At 36.1% G+C, this 18,906-nt stretch overlaps 2 protein-coding genes across 3 annotated transcripts in view; both read left to right on the plus strand.

Moving 5' to 3' along the window:
* Positions 1-14,461, plus strand: part of LOC110411813 (Rho GTPase activation protein (RhoGAP) with PH domain-containing protein) — a 25,801-nt gene extending 11,340 nt beyond the window's left edge. For both annotated transcript variants that reach the window (XM_021422141.2, XM_089782855.1), the window contains exons 14-22: positions 1-344; positions 6,493-6,542; positions 6,850-6,910; positions 6,988-7,071; positions 7,905-8,018; positions 8,099-8,268; positions 9,184-9,253; positions 13,498-13,704; positions 13,920-14,461. In XM_021422141.2, the coding sequence (XP_021277816.1) occupies positions 1-344; positions 6,493-6,542; positions 6,850-6,910; positions 6,988-7,071; positions 7,905-8,018; positions 8,099-8,268; positions 9,184-9,253; positions 13,498-13,704; positions 13,920-14,102 (1,283 nt within the window). In that variant the 3' untranslated portion in view covers positions 14,103-14,461. The remainder of the gene's footprint in view (positions 345-6,492; positions 6,543-6,849; positions 6,911-6,987; positions 7,072-7,904; positions 8,019-8,098; positions 8,269-9,183; positions 9,254-13,497; positions 13,705-13,919) is intronic.
* Positions 14,462-16,176: 1,715 nt separating this feature from the next.
* On the plus strand, positions 16,177-18,522 carry LOC110412222 (Phospholipase A2 family protein). Its single transcript, XM_021422741.1, has 3 exons — positions 16,177-16,302; positions 16,983-17,642; positions 17,867-18,522. Exons 2-3 carry the CDS (start codon positions 17,048-17,050, stop codon positions 17,989-17,991), a joined length of 720 nt encoding a protein of 239 aa, XP_021278416.1. The 5' UTR covers positions 16,177-16,302; positions 16,983-17,047; the 3' UTR covers positions 17,992-18,522.
* Positions 18,523-18,906: the final 384 nt, after the last annotated feature.

The following is an 18,906-nucleotide window of genomic DNA, read 5'->3' on the forward strand; positions in this document are numbered from 1 at the left end:
TTGGGGATGATGGTTCAGATGTTGGATCCCCTAGAGACAATCATACTCAAGTTGAGAGTTCAAGCTTAGCTGTAGGTCCTTTACAGATGGGAGATCCTGATGCTCAGCTGGAGGAACAAGGTAAGCAAAATAAAGGAAATGAAAATCCAATTACTGAGATAGATGTTCCAAGTGTGCTACCTACTGGTGAATCTTACCGATCGATGGGTGAGATTCTTTCTTCAATGGATCCTAACCATCCTATATCTATGCCTGGAGTTGAATCTTCCACTGAGAAGCTTGTTGGTAAAGCTAAAGGCTCCAGTCTTAATGCAAAGAAACCAACATTCTGGGGAAGAAGCAATGTGAGTTCCCTTTTTATGATGCATTATCTAATTTTGAGGAACTCTGAAATTACATGCATTAGGCACATCACACTGATTCAAGCAATATCTGGATGGATTTTAACATGGTTGATTCACTTAAATAGGATGTCTATCTGAATAAACTTTACAACCACGGCGATAAGAAAAGTTGATTTTCGAAAGGAATCATAAGAATTAAGTTAAAACTTTATTTGTTCTTGCATCTTTGCTTTGTGTTCTTGTTGCTACATTCTAGGATTTTCCATTACGCAGGTCACTTTCTTTCTTTTTCTTTTATGACTTTTTGATAAATCCAGCAAGCAAAGCTTGAGAAACAAACTTAGTGCCTACAACTATGAGGCCAAACTATTCCATCATTTGATAGATGACCTTGACGTAGAATGTCTTGGAGCAGACTGAGCGTCACAAGTCAAAACGAAAAGCTCAAAAGTTATAAATGGGCATGTTCATAATTTTAATATTTTCCTTGTTAGTTAGGAGTCTAAATAGGAATTATAGGTATAATAGAATTTCTCTTTTATTTAATTTACTTGTACTAGGACTGGAAGATAATGATGTTCTAATTAGGAATAGAATATTTATTTTATTTAAGTTTCTTGTTAACTACTCTAATTGTACTAAACAACCAAAGTAGAGTTTTGTTAGGATTAGGGCCTATAATGCTATAAATAGGATCCTTAGGTTTAGTTTTCAGTATCATCGAATAACATTACTGAGTTCTTCTCTGAAACTTGAGTTTAAGTTTCAATATTTGAAACTTGGTTATTAACCTTAAAGGCTTAGTCAAGTGCTAGCCTTTGTTTTTAGGCTAACTTGTTGCGTCAGTTGGTATCAGAGCGGGAAAAACTCGTCCAATCTAATGGCAACTGACCCAGTCATGGTAGGCAGCGGTTCTCATGGCAAAGATCAGGGAACTAAGACCTTATGATCTGCAATGCAAGATCAAGGGGTGGCATTGAGGGCTTTTGAGCAACGAATGGATCTCAGATTCCAGCGTTTGGAATGATGTTTTGTAGAAATTGTAGATTGACTAGATGCTTTAGGCGTAGATGCCAATAGAAACTGGAATAACGAGAGGCCTTGTACCGAAAATGATGTAGCTTGCGGATAGCTTGTCGGTAGACTTGTTCTTGCAAACAGGCGTAGACAACAGGTTTACATGAAAGATTCAGAAATGGAAGATGATTGTGTTACAAAAAGATATGTTGGATATGGAAGGAATAATTATGGTGACAGAGATACTCGTAATTACAAATTAGAGATAGGTATTCCTTGCTTTAATGGGAGTTTGAATATTAAAGATTTTCTGGATTGGATTGCGTAAATAGATAGATTTTTCAAATATATGAAAATTCCAGAAGGAAAAAAGGTGAGACTTGTCGCTTGTAGATTGAAAGGTGGGGCTTTTACATGAGGGAAAAGGTTGCAGTCCAGAAGGAATCGTGTGGGGAAACACCAGTTAGAACTTGGTATAGGATGAAGCAATTGTTACAAAAAGATTTTCTTCCTCCTAATTATGAGCAGATTTTATTCCAGCAATACCATAGGTGCCATCAAGATCAGAAAACTGTTCACGAATATACTGCAAAATTTATGAGACTAGCAGAGCGGAATGGCTTGAGGGAGACTGAAGGGCAACAGGTTGCCAAGTATCTAAAAGGGTTGAAGCCAGTTATTAGAGACAAGATAGGGGTACAGATATTATGACATTTATCTGAAGCACAAAATATTGCTTTAAAGGCTAAATTGATGTTGCGAGAGAAAAACAGATCTGATTATTCTCGCAAGAGTTATAGTGGGGATAGTTATAGAGTATCCAACGACAAGAATAAATTAATTCATGATAGTTCTGCATGTAATGATTGGTACAAGGAAGAGAAGGCGGCTAGACAGCAGAAAGTGACAGATGCGAAGGATGAGCACAAAGCTACAAATCCCTATGCTAAACCACATTCAAGGAAGTGTTACAAATGCAATCAATTTGGTCATAGATCTAGTGACTGTCTTCTCAGAAAAGCAATTCATGTGGTGGAACGAGAAGAGGAGTATGATGAGATTTGTTGTAGTCAAGATGGGAATAATGATGAGTATAAGGATGATGATGATAGCCAAAACCATGTGGTGAGAAGAATGGTGTTGTCTCCAAAATAAGTGGATAATACTTAGCGACATCAATTATTTCGAAGCAGTTGCACTATCACTAACTGTTTATTTGATGTGATTATTGATCATGGTAGTTGCTAGAATATTATTGGTAAGGATGTTGCGAAAAGTTTGGGATTTAAAGCAGAGAAACACTTTAATCCATATGCTATTGATTGGATTAAAGCAATAGAGAAGATTCATGTAATAGAACGATTCAAGGTACTTTTTTTCATTGGTAAATAGAGGGATGTGGTATATTTAGATATTGTGGGTATGGATGCTTATCACCTGTTATTTGATAGATCTTGGCAATTTGATGTTGTAATGTAGCATGATAGAAGAGAAAACACTCATAAATTGGAAAAAAAAGGCATAAAGTTATTCTATTACCAATGAAAGGAAGTACCAAAATCAAAGCTTCTAAAGTGGAGGGGTGAACTTTCTTTACCTTCATTTATTCGGGGAATGAGATAAAGATTGCTTTCAAAGAGTCAAAAGAGGTGCACGCTCTGATTGTAAAACAAGTGTTGTCAATTGAAAAGGATTAGAAAATAGTAAAGCGTCCAGAAGCAGTCAAACTATTACTAGTAGAATTCAGTGATGTGATGCTAGAAGATTTATCTAATGGTTTACCACCCATAAGAGATATTGAGCACCATATTGACCTGATTCCTGGTACTAGTTTGTCAAACTTGCCTCATTACAGGATGAGCCCAAATGAGAGCGAGATTTTCAAGGAGAAAGTGGAGTTATTGCGCAAAGGACATATCTAAGAGAGTACAAGTTCATGTGCAGTTCCTGCTTTGTTAACCCCAAAGAAAGATGGGAGTTGAAGGATGTGTGTGGATAGCGTAGCCATCAGCAGAATTATTATTGGATACAAGTTTCCAATTCTTAGGCTAAATGATATGCTTGATAGGTTACATGGGGCTAAGGTGTTAAAAAAATGATCTTCGTAGTAGATGCCATTAGGTTTGAATTAGACGTGGGGATGAGTGGAAAACAACTTTGAAGACAAAAGAAGGATTGTATGAGTGGCTTGTGATGCCATCGGGTTGACCAATGCGCCAAATACCTTTGTGCGATTGATGAATTAGGTACCGAAACCTTTTATTGAAAAATATTTAGTGGTTTATTTTGATGATATCTTGATTTATAGTCTATTAGAAGAGGAGCATCTTTTGCACTTGTGCAAAGTATCAACGGTCTTACAAAAAAATAAGTTGCATGTGAACTTGAAGAATTGCAGCTTTATCACGAATAAGTTGTTTTTCTTAAGCTACGTAGTTAGTGCAAATGGAATTTAGGTGGATGAAGAGAAGATTCGAGCTATTAGAGAATGGCTTACCTTAAAAACAATAACAGAAGTTAGAAGTTCTCATGGGTTGGCAACATTCAGTAGGCGTTTTATCAAAAATTTCAGTAGTATTGCAGCACCTATTACAAAATGAGTGAAGAAGAGGAAGTTGCAGTGAAGAGAAGAAGCTGCAACCAGTTTTGCGGCACTAAAGGAAAAGCTATGTATTGCTCTTAGTTTAGCATTACCAAATTTTAATACATTATTTGAAGTTGAATGTGGCGCTAGTGGTGTGGGAATAGGAGCTCTTCTTTCACAAAAGAAGAAACCAATAGCTTATTTCAATGAAAACCTCAGTGATGCAAGGCACAACTGGACCACGCATGATAAACAATTTTATTCTATTTTGCGTGCTTTGAAGAATGGGGAGCATTACTTGATCAGATGAGAATTTGTTTTGTATTCAAATCATGAGGCATTGAAGTACTTGAATAGTTAAAAATGGATCAGTAAAGACATACATGCTAGGTGGTCTCAATTTTTGCAGAAATATCCTTTCAAACTAAGGCACAAGGCTGGAGTATAGAATAAAGTAGCAAATGCATTGAGTAGACGTGCAAATTTGCTAGTGACAATGAGATAAGAAGTTGTGAGTTTCTATACAATCAAGGAATTGTATCATATTGATGAGGATTTTCATGATACATGGGAGATGTGTCTCACAAATCAACTTGTTTAAAATTTTTACATCCATGAGGTTTTTAAATGTGAGGCAACCAGCTTTGCATTTCTAAATCTTTATTGAGAGAAAAGTTGATTAGAGATTTGCATAGTTGAGGTCTTGTTGGTAATTTAGGCCATGACAAAACAATTGTTGCTATTGGGGAAAGATATTATTGACCACATTTGAGATGGGATGTAACAAGATTTGTGCAGCAATGTTACATATGTCAAACCGCAAAGGGATAGTCCTAAAATACTAGTTTGTACATGCCTCTATCTGTTCCAAAAAATATTGGAGAGGATTTATCTATGGATTTTGTGCTTGAATTGCCTCGAACACAAAGGGGCATGGATGTTGTATTTGTTGTTGTTGATAGGTTTTCTAAATGGCGCACTTTATCTCTTGCAAGAAGACTTTAGATGCAAGTGGAATGGTCAAATTGTTGTTCAAGGAGGTTGTTCGTCTACATGGTGTGCCTAAAACCATCATTTCAGATGGAGACAGCAAGTTTCTTCGTCATTTTTGGAGGACTTTGTGGAAGATGTTTGACTCAATACTTGAATTACAGTATTATAGCTCATCCACAAATTGATGGCTAAACTGAATTAGTAAACAAAACCTTTGGCAATCTGATTTGCAATATTTGTAGTGATAGACCGAAGCAATGGAACTTTGCATTGGCATAAGCAAAGTTTGCTTATAATAGTGTTGTTCATAATGCCACTAGAAAATCTCCACTTTCTATTGTGTACACAAAGCGGATATTTATCCATTTTATTCATCAGATGAACCTTGTATCCAAATATACAAGCTAACTCGAGGTCGAGTTTTTCTCAAGTGAAGGGGACTAACGTAGAATGTCTAGTAGGTAGTTTCTTGAAGCAGGCTTGGAGAAAGCTGAGTGTCAAAAGCCAAAACAAAAATCCAAAAGTCATAAATGGGCATGTTCATAATTTTAATATTTTCCTTGTAGTTAGGAGTCTAAATAGGAATTATAGGTATAATAGAATTTCTCTTTTATTTAATTTACTTGTACTAGGACTTTAGGATAGTGATGCTCTGATTAGGAGTAGAATATTTATTTTATTTAATTTTTTTGTTAACTACTCTAGTTGTACCAGACAACTAGAAGTAGAGTTTTATTAGGATTTGAGCTTATAATGCTATAAATAAGACCTTTAGGCTTAGTTTTTAGGATCATCTAATAACATTACTGAGTTCTGCTCTCAAACTTGAGTTTAAATTTCAATATTTGAAATTTGAGTTTTTTTTTTTTATATAATTGGGGAAGGGGGGATTCGAATCCTTCTCTTTGAGTAGGGGATCATGCACCAACCAATGAGCCAAATGTTTGAGTGCAATATTTGAAACTTGGTTATTAATCTTAGAGGTTTAGTTAGGTGCTAGTCTTTGTTTTTACGCTAACTCGCTGCGTCATACCCACATCATCCAAAGATTGCATTTTTATTCTCAATGGAATGTTTGTGGTTGATGTAGCTTCAACTCATACTAAACTGTCCTGCTCAGTCATCAGTTTCCTTGTATAGATAATTTCTTTATCTCCACTTTCTTCCTTGTGTAATAACTCTTTGACAAGTTTTTTGGCCCTGGAATCATTTGGAGGGTTGCTTCTTTTCATGTGCTTGAATAAACAAATGGAAACTATGGTAGCTGCATCAACTAGCCAAGAAATGTCAATCTTAACAAAAATCCTTTGTGTTCTTAAAAATTGCATAATTTACATATGTGACAAGCTTGATAATGTATCAAGTGCAATTTTTTTCTCACTCCTCCTAAATCATCTTTGCAAAACATTATTCCTTATTTTGTTGGTGGACATACGTATGCTTTGGTTTCGCACATGGAAACAAAATTAGGTGTTTTACTCTCATTTCTACAAGTTTTTGATTCACACAATAAGACTCTACTTACTTGAATCTTTCATTTGCTTTGTTATTCAGGCCAGAAAGACACCATCGATGGAATCTGTTGATTCTTCTGGCGAAGAAGAGTAAGATACTCATTACATCTTGTAGCTTTCAGCTTTATTATTCACATTATTTTTACTAGTATTTGCAAATTGGAAAACTATTACTCAGGCTTTGTGCTTTTGCAGCTCCTGCTTAGCACAAGTATGACTTTTGGCATCCATCTTTAAAATCTATTTACATCTTATTTTGACTTGATAGTGTTGTAAGATGCCCATAGTGTTAAAACAGTGAGCAGTTGAGTTCTTATATTAAAACTGTCTAAATGTAGCATAAATCTGATGCTGTCCATAGTTTAATCACAAAATTAATTTGTTGAATTTTTTCTAGGCTTGCTATACAGAGGCTTGAGATTACAAAGAATGAACTGCAACATCGTATCGCAAAAGAGGTAATGCTTCTTTTTTAAAACCATTTTAGAGAAATATTTTCTGTTTCCTCTGACACATTGCTCATTACCTGTTATAGACTAGAGGAAATGCAATTTTACAAGCTAGCTTGGAAAGAAGAAAACAAGCTTTGCATGAACGTCGCCTGGCACTTGAACAAGATGTATGTCTTTCTTACCAATTGAACACTTCACTTTTCCTCAGAGATTTTTCATCTCTAAATCTGCTTGCTATTTTTTGCACTACATGTTGAGCAAGGAATTGAGTCTTAGGATCTTTTACTTTGCTTTCATTTTGGATTAGTAGTACATGGTTTACTTAGGCTCCTTTTCTATCTTGGTTGTTTTTACTTTAATGAGGCATTAGCTTCTAAACCTTTTTATATCGCAGTAGTTAGGATCCATCCTTGGATTCTAAATTTAATCCTGTCATCAAGAAGCACATGTGTGTCTTTTTTATGTTGCCTACCTTTGATTATTCTATTAGACTTGCTATTTCAATTTGATATTGAAGATTTTAGATTTCTGAACTTTCTTAGATCTGTTTGAAAGAGAAAAGGTCTCAAAATTTTTTGGACACTAACAGCCCAATGGGCTCATGTGGTTGATGATTTTGTGCCATCTCTTAAGTATGTGGGAAGTGAAGGTGTTTGAACTGATGGCTGCTTAGATGATTGGATGCTGTGCAATCTGCAGAGAGCCATGCTAACTTGCAGATTTTATGGCTTGCGTTTATTGTTATATAGTTATGGACAAGTAACACTTTGGAGAGTTGACTTTCTTTTTTGCAACTTTTGCGGACTATAGAAGAACTAAGCGGGTTAATAATTTTGATGCTGTATGAACTAAATGGGTTGCACAGAATCTCTCACTGTGGACATATATCTATCTTCTTTCTTGTTGAGAAAATGATTTTTCTTGTACAATTATCTAAGCTTTTATTGTGGCCTTATGTTCCCAAAGTTGTGTTCATACTTACCTGTAAATGACTATATAGGTCTCTAGATTGCAAGAGCAGCTTCAAGCTGAACGAGATCTTCGAGCAGCACTTGAAGTTGGATTGAGCATGTCATCTGGACAATTTTCTAGTTCCCGTGGAATGGATTCCAAGGTTTGTACATATGTTGAGAGAACCATTTTTCTTTTTACTTTTAGCATTTCTCATACTTATAACTTAAAATTGATGTAAAGACGAGGGCCGAGCTTGAGGAGATTGCTCTTGCCGAAGCTGATGTGGCCAGATTGAAGCAGAAAGTTGCAGAACTCCATCATCAGTTGAATCAGCAAAGGCAGCATCACTATGGTTCTCTCTCTGATGCATGTGACCGTTATCAACATGTTCAAAATCATAACTCTCAACAGTGAGTTCATGAAATTCTTTTTGTTCATTGATTCCGAAGCTTTAGATGCTAAACGTGGTAGGCAGTTGCATGGCAGATTCAATGAGGTCATAATGATTGTTCTCAAGGAACCAATTAAAATAACTTGTTTCAGTACTGGTTTAAGCGTTTAAATTGCCTTTTGCCAGATGCATTGTTAACTTTGCCTGTTGGTGCCCAAAATTATCATGTGACTTGTTTCGTCTTGTTGGTTCCTTGCATTAGGAGTTATCTCTAAGCTCTCTCTTTAGGATTCTGCAACCTGACAATATTATATTAGCCTAAATATAGCATGCATGGATATTGTGCTTTTCTGTTGTCATGCAACAATTACTCTTCTGCATGTTATAGTAACTCAAGACTTGGGCTCCGTTCAGGTGACCTTGACTAATATCTTTTGAAGACTAAGGTCTTTTGAAGTTTTTTGGATATCATGTTGAATTCAAGCCCTTTAGAAGATGTGGTTCTTACAGGATGTCTTGAAAAATAGGCATTTTTAGGGCTTTTGTTGAGTGGAGTGTGGGAGGAGAGCCATAATTTTGGTAGCTTCTGAATCATTAAGCCAAAAGCCTCAGCTAATTAGGTTGGATTCAAAGTTTGAAGGAAATGTGGTTACTGCCAAATTCAAAAGCCCAACAATTGAATTCCAGAGAGGGGAAAAGAACTTCTGCTACATGGTTATGAACAGTTTTTATAGTCTTGTAATGGTAGTTATTATGTGTAATATGGTGATTTTGAAGGATTTCTTATGATTACTAATTTACACATTGTTTTATCATTTTAGATGCACCTTTTAGTGCAAACTCGCAACTATCCAAAATGGTAAAGAATAGATGTCTATCCAGTTTGTCTTCTTCCTTTCCCTGTGCTAAAAATGTATAATTTTTATGTTCACAGGAGGTTTCTTCAGCAAGATTTTGACACAACCCTTGCTTTTTGTAATCATGAGAGGAAACAAAGAACGGAGGTATGTGTTCAATATATTTTTTAAAAATTCTATGCATCTCAACTGATTGTGTTGGACTGTAAAATTTCAGTAGGGAAAGAATTTGGTCGTTGTGGCTTTCATCATTTTGTTTTTCCTAGTGTTTTAGAACCAGTCTGGCCCAGTCATTTGACCAAGTTTAATTGGAACATTGAAGGCTGTCCAGGCTGGTACAACCCTAAAGTGTTTTAAAACCTAGTCAACCCAGATGAACTACTGTCCTTGAATTATTTGGATGACCCACTACTTGTTGGGTTTCTATTCCTTCAGCGCTTTTGATCCAAAATGCAAAAGGAATGAAGTTTGCTAGTTTGGGCTAAGATTTTAGGCTTTAGGCTTGAAATGTTGAATGGAAAAAGATTTGAGGGAAAACTAAAAAAGAGCTACAGAAAATGGAGAAAAATAAGAGGGGTAGAAAAAAGTAGCAAATTATTAGAAAAATTTTCAAACACTGCCAAAAAAAAGTAGCTAATACAAACTCTCAGCTAATTTCCAACCAAAAACACTAATCCATCTGCCCAAAATAGCCCCACATGAGCTTAAATTCCTAATTCATCAAAATAATTGACCTAAGATTTCAGGCAAGAAAACCACTCAACAGTAGAATGAGGTGAACCAGCTCCAAACTTTGGGGTGCATCTATGCCTATTGTAGATCTCAAGATTTGGTTTAAACTTTGCAAAAAGAGAGGGGTTGGTCGAGGGAAAGACACAGGAAAGAATAAGAAAGGAGGAGAGAGAGGGGGCCAGCTATTGTGTGTACTGGCTGTCATTCAGAGGTGATGTGCTGAGACTTAAAGCAAGGGGTAAGAAATCTAGAGGTGGAATGTTTATGAAAAGGAATCTGGAGGGTGAAAGACAGGCTAGAGCGAAAAAAACTCAGTCTGTCTCTGGAAATGAACAGAAGAGGATAGTGTATTAAAAGGGTGCTGAAATGCACTATATGCTGGGTGCCTGGGCATTTCAGCCAGTTGACCAGTGACCCACACCTCTTGGTAGGTAGGGTCTGTACTGGTGAAAAAAGCCGGTTCTTTTGTTCTGCCTTTAATTTTGTTAGGCTTAGGAGGCATTTCTTACAAACACTTGGTATGCACAACATAAAGCTTCTTTAGACAAAGTAACTTTCAATATTGTCACACAAACAAGCATAACCTCCAGCTAATGTTTTCTACAAGAACTATCTTCAACCAAGTTTGAGGCTGAAAACCAACACAAAATAACTACTAAACATAAGTTATACTTAAGCAAATAAACAAGAATAAAATTATGATTTATGGACTTTAAAATGTATCAAACTCATCACTGAGACTAGCATAAGAGTTCTTATGCATTAAGTTTAAACTTTGCCCACCAACTAGAACTCACTCGAGAAGCTCTCCTTTTTCTCTATGTTGTCTTCACTATGTCTTTTGCCTCTGTTTCCTGTTCTGTTTCCAGCAACTATACAGCCACTTTTGTGTTGTTTTTGTCTTCTCTTTACTTATCCATTTGCATCCTAAATGGGCGTAAAGCCTACCAAATCAGGTCCAGCATAAGAATAAAGAATGTGGGCCAACTAGTAAAGTTAAACCAAAGTAAATACCCAACAAAATTGATTTTATGACCAACATTCCCCCTTAAACGCAATTTCTAGTTCTCATTCCGGACATCACTTTCATTCTTTTAATGGCATCAATATTCAAGGGCTTGTAAATGTGTCAACTTGATCTTAAGACTTGCAATGCAATGACTGAGCTTCTTTCTTCTCAAACCAATAATTCTTCTGCATCTTAAGTGATCTGCCACATTTATGCTTGACACCTCACTTGCCTCTCCATCAGACTGTTCACTCTCTTCTGCTTCCAGCTAACTGCTTTCTTCTCAAATCCACCATCCCACAGATACCACAGGTATCATTCAATGCCCTATTATCTACAAGCCTACAACATATTGTTTTCTTTTGTCTGCCCAGCCTTTGCAATGAAGACTTAAGTTCCCTCCCACCCTCCTTTCTCTCCCTTTGTCTCTTCTTATTCTTCCATAGCCCCTGTGGCTAGCCAAAGGGAGAAGAGGCTGCCTCTGCATTGTCAGTGCTGTGTAAGGCACATACACTGTATCCATACCTGTGTCATGTTGACACTGTTACAAGGACCTCAAATGGCAAGTTTGGGTAATAGAGGGCCTATTTGGAGTGTAACTAGAGAACTAAAAAGAAGACAAAACGAGGCTTATAGTGGCTGTACAGTTGCTGGAAACAGAAAGCAAAAAATGTAATGAATCAAAAATAGAGTTAACATTTTGAGTGAGTGCTTGTTGAAGAGAAGATCTTCGAACTTTGTGTGTAAGAACTTTTACTTTAGTCTCCATGATGATGTTTGATGCATTTTAAAGTACAAAATCTGATTTTATTCTTATTTATTCGTTTGGGTACAACTTGTGCTTGGTGGTTAGTTTGTGTCGATTTTGAGACTTGAACCTAGTTGATTGAAGAAGGTTTTTGTGGAATATTTTTGTAGGAATTTAGGCTTGTTACTGTGGTGATAAATTGTGATTTGGGTGGCTTTTGAAAAGGTTGAAAGTTATTTTGTTTAAATAAGATTTACATTTTGTGTGCCAAGTGTTTGTAAAAATGCCTAGGCTTCTCCTCTCAACAATGTTTTTGTTTTTCTTGGAAATGGTCATTAACTTTTGCTTGTCCTGTTCCTTGTTTACTTCATGTCATTCCTGATATTTCTCCTTATTATTGGTGGAAAGCTTAATGAGCCAATAATGCTTAATTGTATAAGTGTTGTATATGTATACTGGTATGATCAGCTTATGAAGGATTTCTAAATGTCGGAGAATATACAAAATAAACAAATCAAAGCAACTCAGAAGTGTATCACAATTGGACTTGGTAATTTTGCACACAACACAATAACATGACACAGAATTATGTGAGTTTGGGCTCATGATACTCGTGTTTTGTGTCTTAAACGTGTCAAACCCGCTTAACCCATTTAGGACCCATTTAAGACACATGTAGTTAGTAATGTTATTGTCTATCCGTATACCCCGTGACCTGTTTATTATCTTTTAATTAATTGTGTAAACATGTCAACCAGGTAAGTTTAAGACCCGCTTATGACCCGTTAAAACTTCCATATAAAAATACTCTATTTTATTATGGCTGTTTTGAAATGCTTGATAGATATTATTGTTTTCTTATAATTTGTTTTGTGATTATTTGTTTTAAATTTGAATAATGAAGTTATATTTCATTTATAGTTGTTTGCATTTTAATTTAATCGTGTTTTGTATTAAACATATTTATCATGTTTAAAATGTTAATCATGTTAATTATTTAAACGGGTTATAAATTGCGTCATGTCATATGATATTTAACTTGATCTGTTTAATAAACGTATCAAGTGTGTCATGTCATGTTACACGTTTAATAAACGTATCTATATTCTTGTTTAGGATCTTTACACGTTTAATTAATAGTGTTGTGTTTATGATTATACATATACTTGTTAATATCTTATGTTTACATGACATGGTTAATGCACGCGAATATATGTCTTAAACATGAATTGTCCGGTTCAAATTTACAATCTAGTTGAATAGTTTGAACATAAAGCACATGTAGTAACCATTTATACTTCATATAATTCCGGTGCTTAGCAAACTAGGCAGCTCAAAATTTTGATATCTTGGTACGAAGGACAGATGGCTAGTGATTTTACCTGGTTTCTGCAGTTTTTAAACTATTCTTAGGTTGGTACATATTTTCTAGTTATTGTTGTAAGAAAAAAAAAAAACATGATGTTATCACAATTTCTTTGCCTGCATTGACAAATTTGTGAGTGCAATTTGGTTCATCTTTTTTACAGTCCTTTGTCAAGGGTCCACCTAGGGACCAAGCCCCTATAAACAAAGAAATGCCTATATCGATTTGATTCAGTAGCTCTCGAGATATGTCCTTTGCATATAAAAGTAACCGATGCTTGTTATGCACCCTGATACCAGAAATCAAGGATTTTCATTGGTGATGACAATGAAAGTAAATTGATGATGACCAGATCAGTAAATGCATTAGTTTTTCTGCATCCATTTCTGTCAAGCTGATACACTTTCTTACATTTGAACTTGTTCTTTTTTCTATCTCCATCAAATTATGTCTTCTTTTAGTTCCCTTCCTTCAGATATTCATGTTCAGTCCTCATCTTATCCACTCTAAATATGCATTTTAAAACCATGATGCAGGAAAATTTGTTAGGGGCGGAGTGGAGGAATGTTAAAGGACAGGGGTTGGCAGTTGGCAACAGCAGCAGGCAGCCTATTCGAAAGCAATTTATGGATTCAACAAGCTTGAGTGACTCAAAAAGTACTGAAGCATCAGCAAATGTGGCCATGGATGAGCTTTGTGTGGTTGATTCTGCCTCTATCCCATCCACGTCCAGAGCAGCAGAGGTAAGACTAACAGTTGCCTGTTTCTGTTCCATCGGTGACATTCATGCCTTTTCCCCTTAATTTTGACCATGCAATATGTGCATCAGAACCCAATCACGTGAAGCTTGACTATCACATGAAAGTTGAAACCTTCTAACTGGCAGATCACCCAACTAACACCTGATTAATTCTTGTTTGATATAGTTAGTAGGTATTGATGCAGTGTTCTTTTGCAGGTGATTGATTATCCACGACATCCATCAGCAGCTTCTTCTGCTTTGGTAGAATTAACAACCCGTCTTGATTTTTTCAAGGAAAGGCGTTCCCAACTAATGGAGCAGCTCCACAACCTTGATCTGAACTATGGCACGTCTTCTCAGGATTTTGTATACAGACCATCATCGCCCCCGTGGAACTAACCAGAGATGGAGGAACAATGTTGTCTTGTTGTACATCCTAAATTGTTGCATATAAATGTATTTCTTGTAGTCTTGCTCGTTTCAAATTTATTTCTTCTTTTCTTTGCTTTTTTTGGGTTGTGAGAAGGTGATTGGAGTTGTAACCATGCTGTTTATTTTTTGTCAGACATTGTAAAGATACCAGTAACAATGCCAATAGTAGGTGGAGCGTGGAGGTATGTATTTGTACGAATGTCATTGAGGAGAACTCGTTTCCCATTTTGAGCACTATTGTATGATCATCTCTGCTAATATATAAAGTGAATGAGTGAGTTGCTGTTGCGCTAACTCATTCCCTCTTTTAAATTGGTATTTAGTAATCTTGATTTTGTCCATTTATTTTCATTAATTAGTTTCTATTTTCGATGTACTAGAAGTTTTATTATAGATTTTTGGTATATAAAAAACCAATTGAACTGTCTTTTTCTCATCTCGGTAGCCCTAGTACTCCCTTTCCAAGATTGAACGTGAGATCTCCTAAGCTGAAAAGTCTCAAGTTCTATGTAACGTTATGCTGCACTCCGTGTTACATTATGCCACCATAAAAAATTCAAAAGCTTTGTCGGAAGAAGATAAGCACTCAGCTACCAATCCTACCAGGGGACCTGTTAATAGAAATACTTGCGATGGTACCCGTGAAGTCTCTTGAGCGGTGTACGGGGGTGTGCAAATCCTGGCAAGCTTTCATCGATGAACACGTTGATAAAAGCCAGCGAACACAACAACAACCTTGATCATCCAAGGTTAGAGGTGACTCAATTCTCAGAACAGTCAACTACACATTGCTCATCCCCAGTAGTTAAAGGGGTTAGAGGTGACTTTGTTTCTGTGGAATCCATCAATCAGGGAAAACAAGGGTGGAGAAACAATAATGAATCAAATTAATATAGCTACGAAGCTACTGCACTTGGCTACGATTTTTACACCAAAAGTTAACAAGGCGGTGATGGTTGGCACAAACTAATTGAAAGTTTATGATACGTTAAAACTAATTTTTGAACATGTACTGTTGATGGTATAAAGGTTTCCACAGGAATGAAAACGCTGTGACCCTGGCTAATGGTAAGGAGTATTATGCAAGGCTGAATATTGACCGTTGAGTTTGAAGTAATGCTCTCATATTGCATGTCCCATTTATGTTGTATTCAGCTGTGTTAGCAAAAGCCTGATCTTTCCTTTGCTCTAATATGTCCTTACAAGAGACACCAATCTTGGACAACAACTAATGTTTAGTAAAAGCATTTGTTAGTTGTGAGTTGTTGGGACATGCTGCTCATGACTGAGCTTTTCTCGAACAAACAAGTAATAATCTAAGGTCGGATACTCCATTCTTGTATGTTAAATCGGATTCTCTTTCTTTCAAGTGTCAGTGGCAGTGGCAGTGGATTATCTCAATACACTATTGAAGGTGTTGAAGGATTTGACTTTGAGCTCCTAAAATTAGGATTGAATCCATGTGACTTCAGAAACAGTGATAGCAATTGCTCTATATTGTGTTCCTGTGAAGGCTCTAGCCACTGTGTTTTGTTTTTTAGAACACCAAGAAACTGGTGTGTCACCGAGGTAAACATACGAGACATGCAGAGATAGATGTTTTATCATCTGGATTCCATGCCCAATCAAAATCTAAGAAAGCATGAAACACAGGTTAGACTTGGACTTGCTGAATATAATGCATAAATCGAGAGAATTTATTGACAACAAAGTAAATAATATATTAAGTCTCGTATAATTTTAAAATTTTAATGCTTATTGTAAGGAAATTTTTTTTTAAAAAAAAATTTTAATAAATTTACTATCATAATTATGAAATTTTTTAATAAAAATATAAAATAAAAAGGAAAGAAAAAAGATATTGTCCCATTCATCCTTGGGTGGAACTTACCAAACCAATTCCCGTATTGATCCGGCGCCGTTACACTCGTGGAGATAAAACGAGATAAACTGAAAATAGATATGAATCTCATTCAATGAAATCTAGATCTATCGGACTCTGAAGTAGGCCCTACAGAATATAAGTAGGCCCACTCCGTAATCCAAATAGAGAGAGAAAGTCCACAGAAATTTTCTCATAAACTCCTCTATTGCCCCAGTTTTTTTACTTTCTCTTTTTCTCGCCTTTATTCCTATCCCTCTTTTGCGTGATCGATGAATTAGCGCAGTAAGTTCCTTTCTGATTCTCATTCTTTGTATGTTTATGGTTATATCTGTTTAATTCCTGAGAAAACCAAGGGGGAAAGAGGAAGAAATCCTTTTTTCTTTTTAACTCTTCTTCTTTTTAAGGAAGATTTTAAGCTTATAATTGAGCTTTAAAGGCAATAAATTTGATTTATTTGCAACGTCTGAATAGTGTATTCAAGTTGGTCAGATAAAATCCTTGATCTCTAAGCCTATCTTTTGCTCCTGGGAGTTTAGCTGTTGTGGAGTGTAGTGAAATTAAATTAGAAAGTTGATGAAAAAGGAAAAATTAGTTTGTGGAATAGATTAATTTCGCAAAATTTTATGTAATTCAGCTAAAATCTATATAAATATCAGAATTTCTTTCATCTTCATTTTGTTGCAGACACTCTAGGAGGAAAAAAAAATTGATGATTGGATTTCAACCCCATTAATTGTCTTACAGAAAAGTGAAAGTTTTAAGGCTTAATAATTTCGATTTCTTTGTGGTCCCGTACTTTTTTTCTTGAGTGATTTGGTGTTTGCATGCTCAAAAACACTGAAATTATTGAGCTGGCTGTTATGTGATTGTGGTTTGTGGAATACTGCTTTGGATTGTTAGTTGCCCTTGCTTATGCTTTTGAAAATGGAATTATATTTCTTGATATAATTATGTCTTATCAGGTGTACTTAACGAGTTACCTTGTGCTGGCTAAGATCTGTAATATGGTGGCATCTTGTGTTTTTTGATGATGAACTTTGGATTTCTCAGCATTCCATGGTTTGGTCTCGATCCCAAAAGGGATTCGGAGTTGCCTCTCGCATCCACCAGTGCTCTCCTGGAACATCCTAAACAGAAAGCTGGTTTTGAGATCAGGCTATGGGGATGGACTCTAGTTTCAGTTCCTCCATGTGCTGTTAATGGTAATGATAAAAATCGAGCACCAACCACTATAAATAAAGGATTAAAAAGACGTGCACGACAACATGGGGCTATTGAGCCCCCCAATGGAGGTACCCCTATCCGGTTTAGGCCATATGTTTGCAAGGTTCCATGGCATACAGGTGCTAGAGCCTTCCTTTCGCAGTTATTTCCACGATATGGGCATTACTGTGGTCCTAATTGGTCAAGTGGGAAAGATGGTGGATCTCTTGTTTGGGACAGGAGACCAATTGATTGGTTAGATTTTTGTTGCTATTGTCATGATATTGGTTATGATACTCACGATCAAGAAAAGCTTCTGAAAGCCGATTTAGCATTTCTTGAATGCATGGAGAAGCCTCATATGAGCATAAAAGGTGATGTCCGTATTGCTCACCTTTACAGGACAATGTGCATGACAGGTACGCCTAGTATTCAGTGTGCTTTAATATGGTGCATTATATTGAAAGGAAAAATTATTAGAAACTTTCATTTTTATTTCAGTTTTTTCTATTTACTTATTATCTTCCCTTGTCTGAGGTCAGCCTTGTGATTGGCAAGGTGGATGGTATTAATTTTAAGGCTATTCTTTTTGGCGGTGTTGAGTTAAAATTTTTGTCTCAGCCCTGTGCTCTATCAATGGCAGGTCTTAAAAATATACTAATCCCATATAGAAGGCAACTTGTGAAGCTACAATATGGGCAACCTCTGATTGATTTTAGATGGCTAAGTAATGTGAGAAGGAGAAATTGGAATTTTCAGAAAACCTGAAAGCAGATCATTCAGCCTTGGTGAGCAAGTTATTCAGATGGCCCCTAGGCAGTATGACAGTAGATGGATCTTCAAGCACTTTCCTCTCCTATCCTATCATTCATTCATGTTGAGGTTCGCCTGTGTCTGAACCTTGGAGAACTTATTGTCATGGTCTTCCTTGGAAATACTGGATATCCTGATCTTATCCGTAGTTTAGCCAGATATCATATGATGTAAATAACTTTCGCCACATGCTATTTTCAAACTGTGATTGTTATGCAATTGACTTTGATAATAGCATATACCATCAATCTGAATCTGCTCATTGGCTGATAAATAGAGTTTGGATATGGCTATTAAATTTTCTCAGTGAGGGTTGTTTCAGTTAGTAAACCTTTATAGCTATGTTATTGACCATTGATTGTCCAAAGTCTTACTGGTGTAGTTCTCCTCATTTTATTCAGTAAGTTGTATCTAAGCTCTGTAGTCTATGGTATTGATTATCTGTTTTTTTATTGGGAATAAAACCGTCACCATTTTTAATCTTCATCTCTTGATTTTATTATTCCTGGTTGTTTTTCGTCAATGGCTTGAATTCTTTTTGTTTTAGGTGCCATAACTATAATCTGGAGATTACGACCGGATTTACAAGAAGGTCCCTTTACCTGCGTGTATTGACCTAGAGATTGGTATCTTCACCCTGCATTTTGGTGGCTGTTGTGATTGGTTGGTCATGTTACTGCATTAACTTTTAAAAATATTACTAGTTTCCCTACTTTGAGATGGGAACTTTGCATTCCATCAGTACTTGTACACCAGAGTAAATGTGTTATCAGAGGCAACCCATTCCCATCTCTGGTTAGCTATATGTTTGCAAAGCTTATGGTTGTTAAGGAAGGAAATTTAATAGCCCCTTGTTTAAACAGTCAGTGC

This window comes from Theobroma umbraticum, unplaced genomic scaffold (assembly GCF_002168275.2).
Source record: "Theobroma umbraticum cultivar Fairchild unplaced genomic scaffold, ASM216827v3 scaffold_95.0, whole genome shotgun sequence".
Taxonomy (NCBI): domain Eukaryota; kingdom Viridiplantae; phylum Streptophyta; class Magnoliopsida; order Malvales; family Malvaceae; genus Theobroma; species Theobroma umbraticum.

Coding starts and splice junctions, on each gene's coding strand:
- LOC110412222 (XM_021422741.1), top strand. CDS start 17,048: ATGATGAACTTTGGATTTCTCAGCATTCCATGGTTTGGTCTCGATCCC. Junction 17,643..17,866: donor CAGGACAATGTGCATGACAG/GTACGCCTAGTA, acceptor TATCAATGGCAG/GTCTTAAAAATATACTAATC.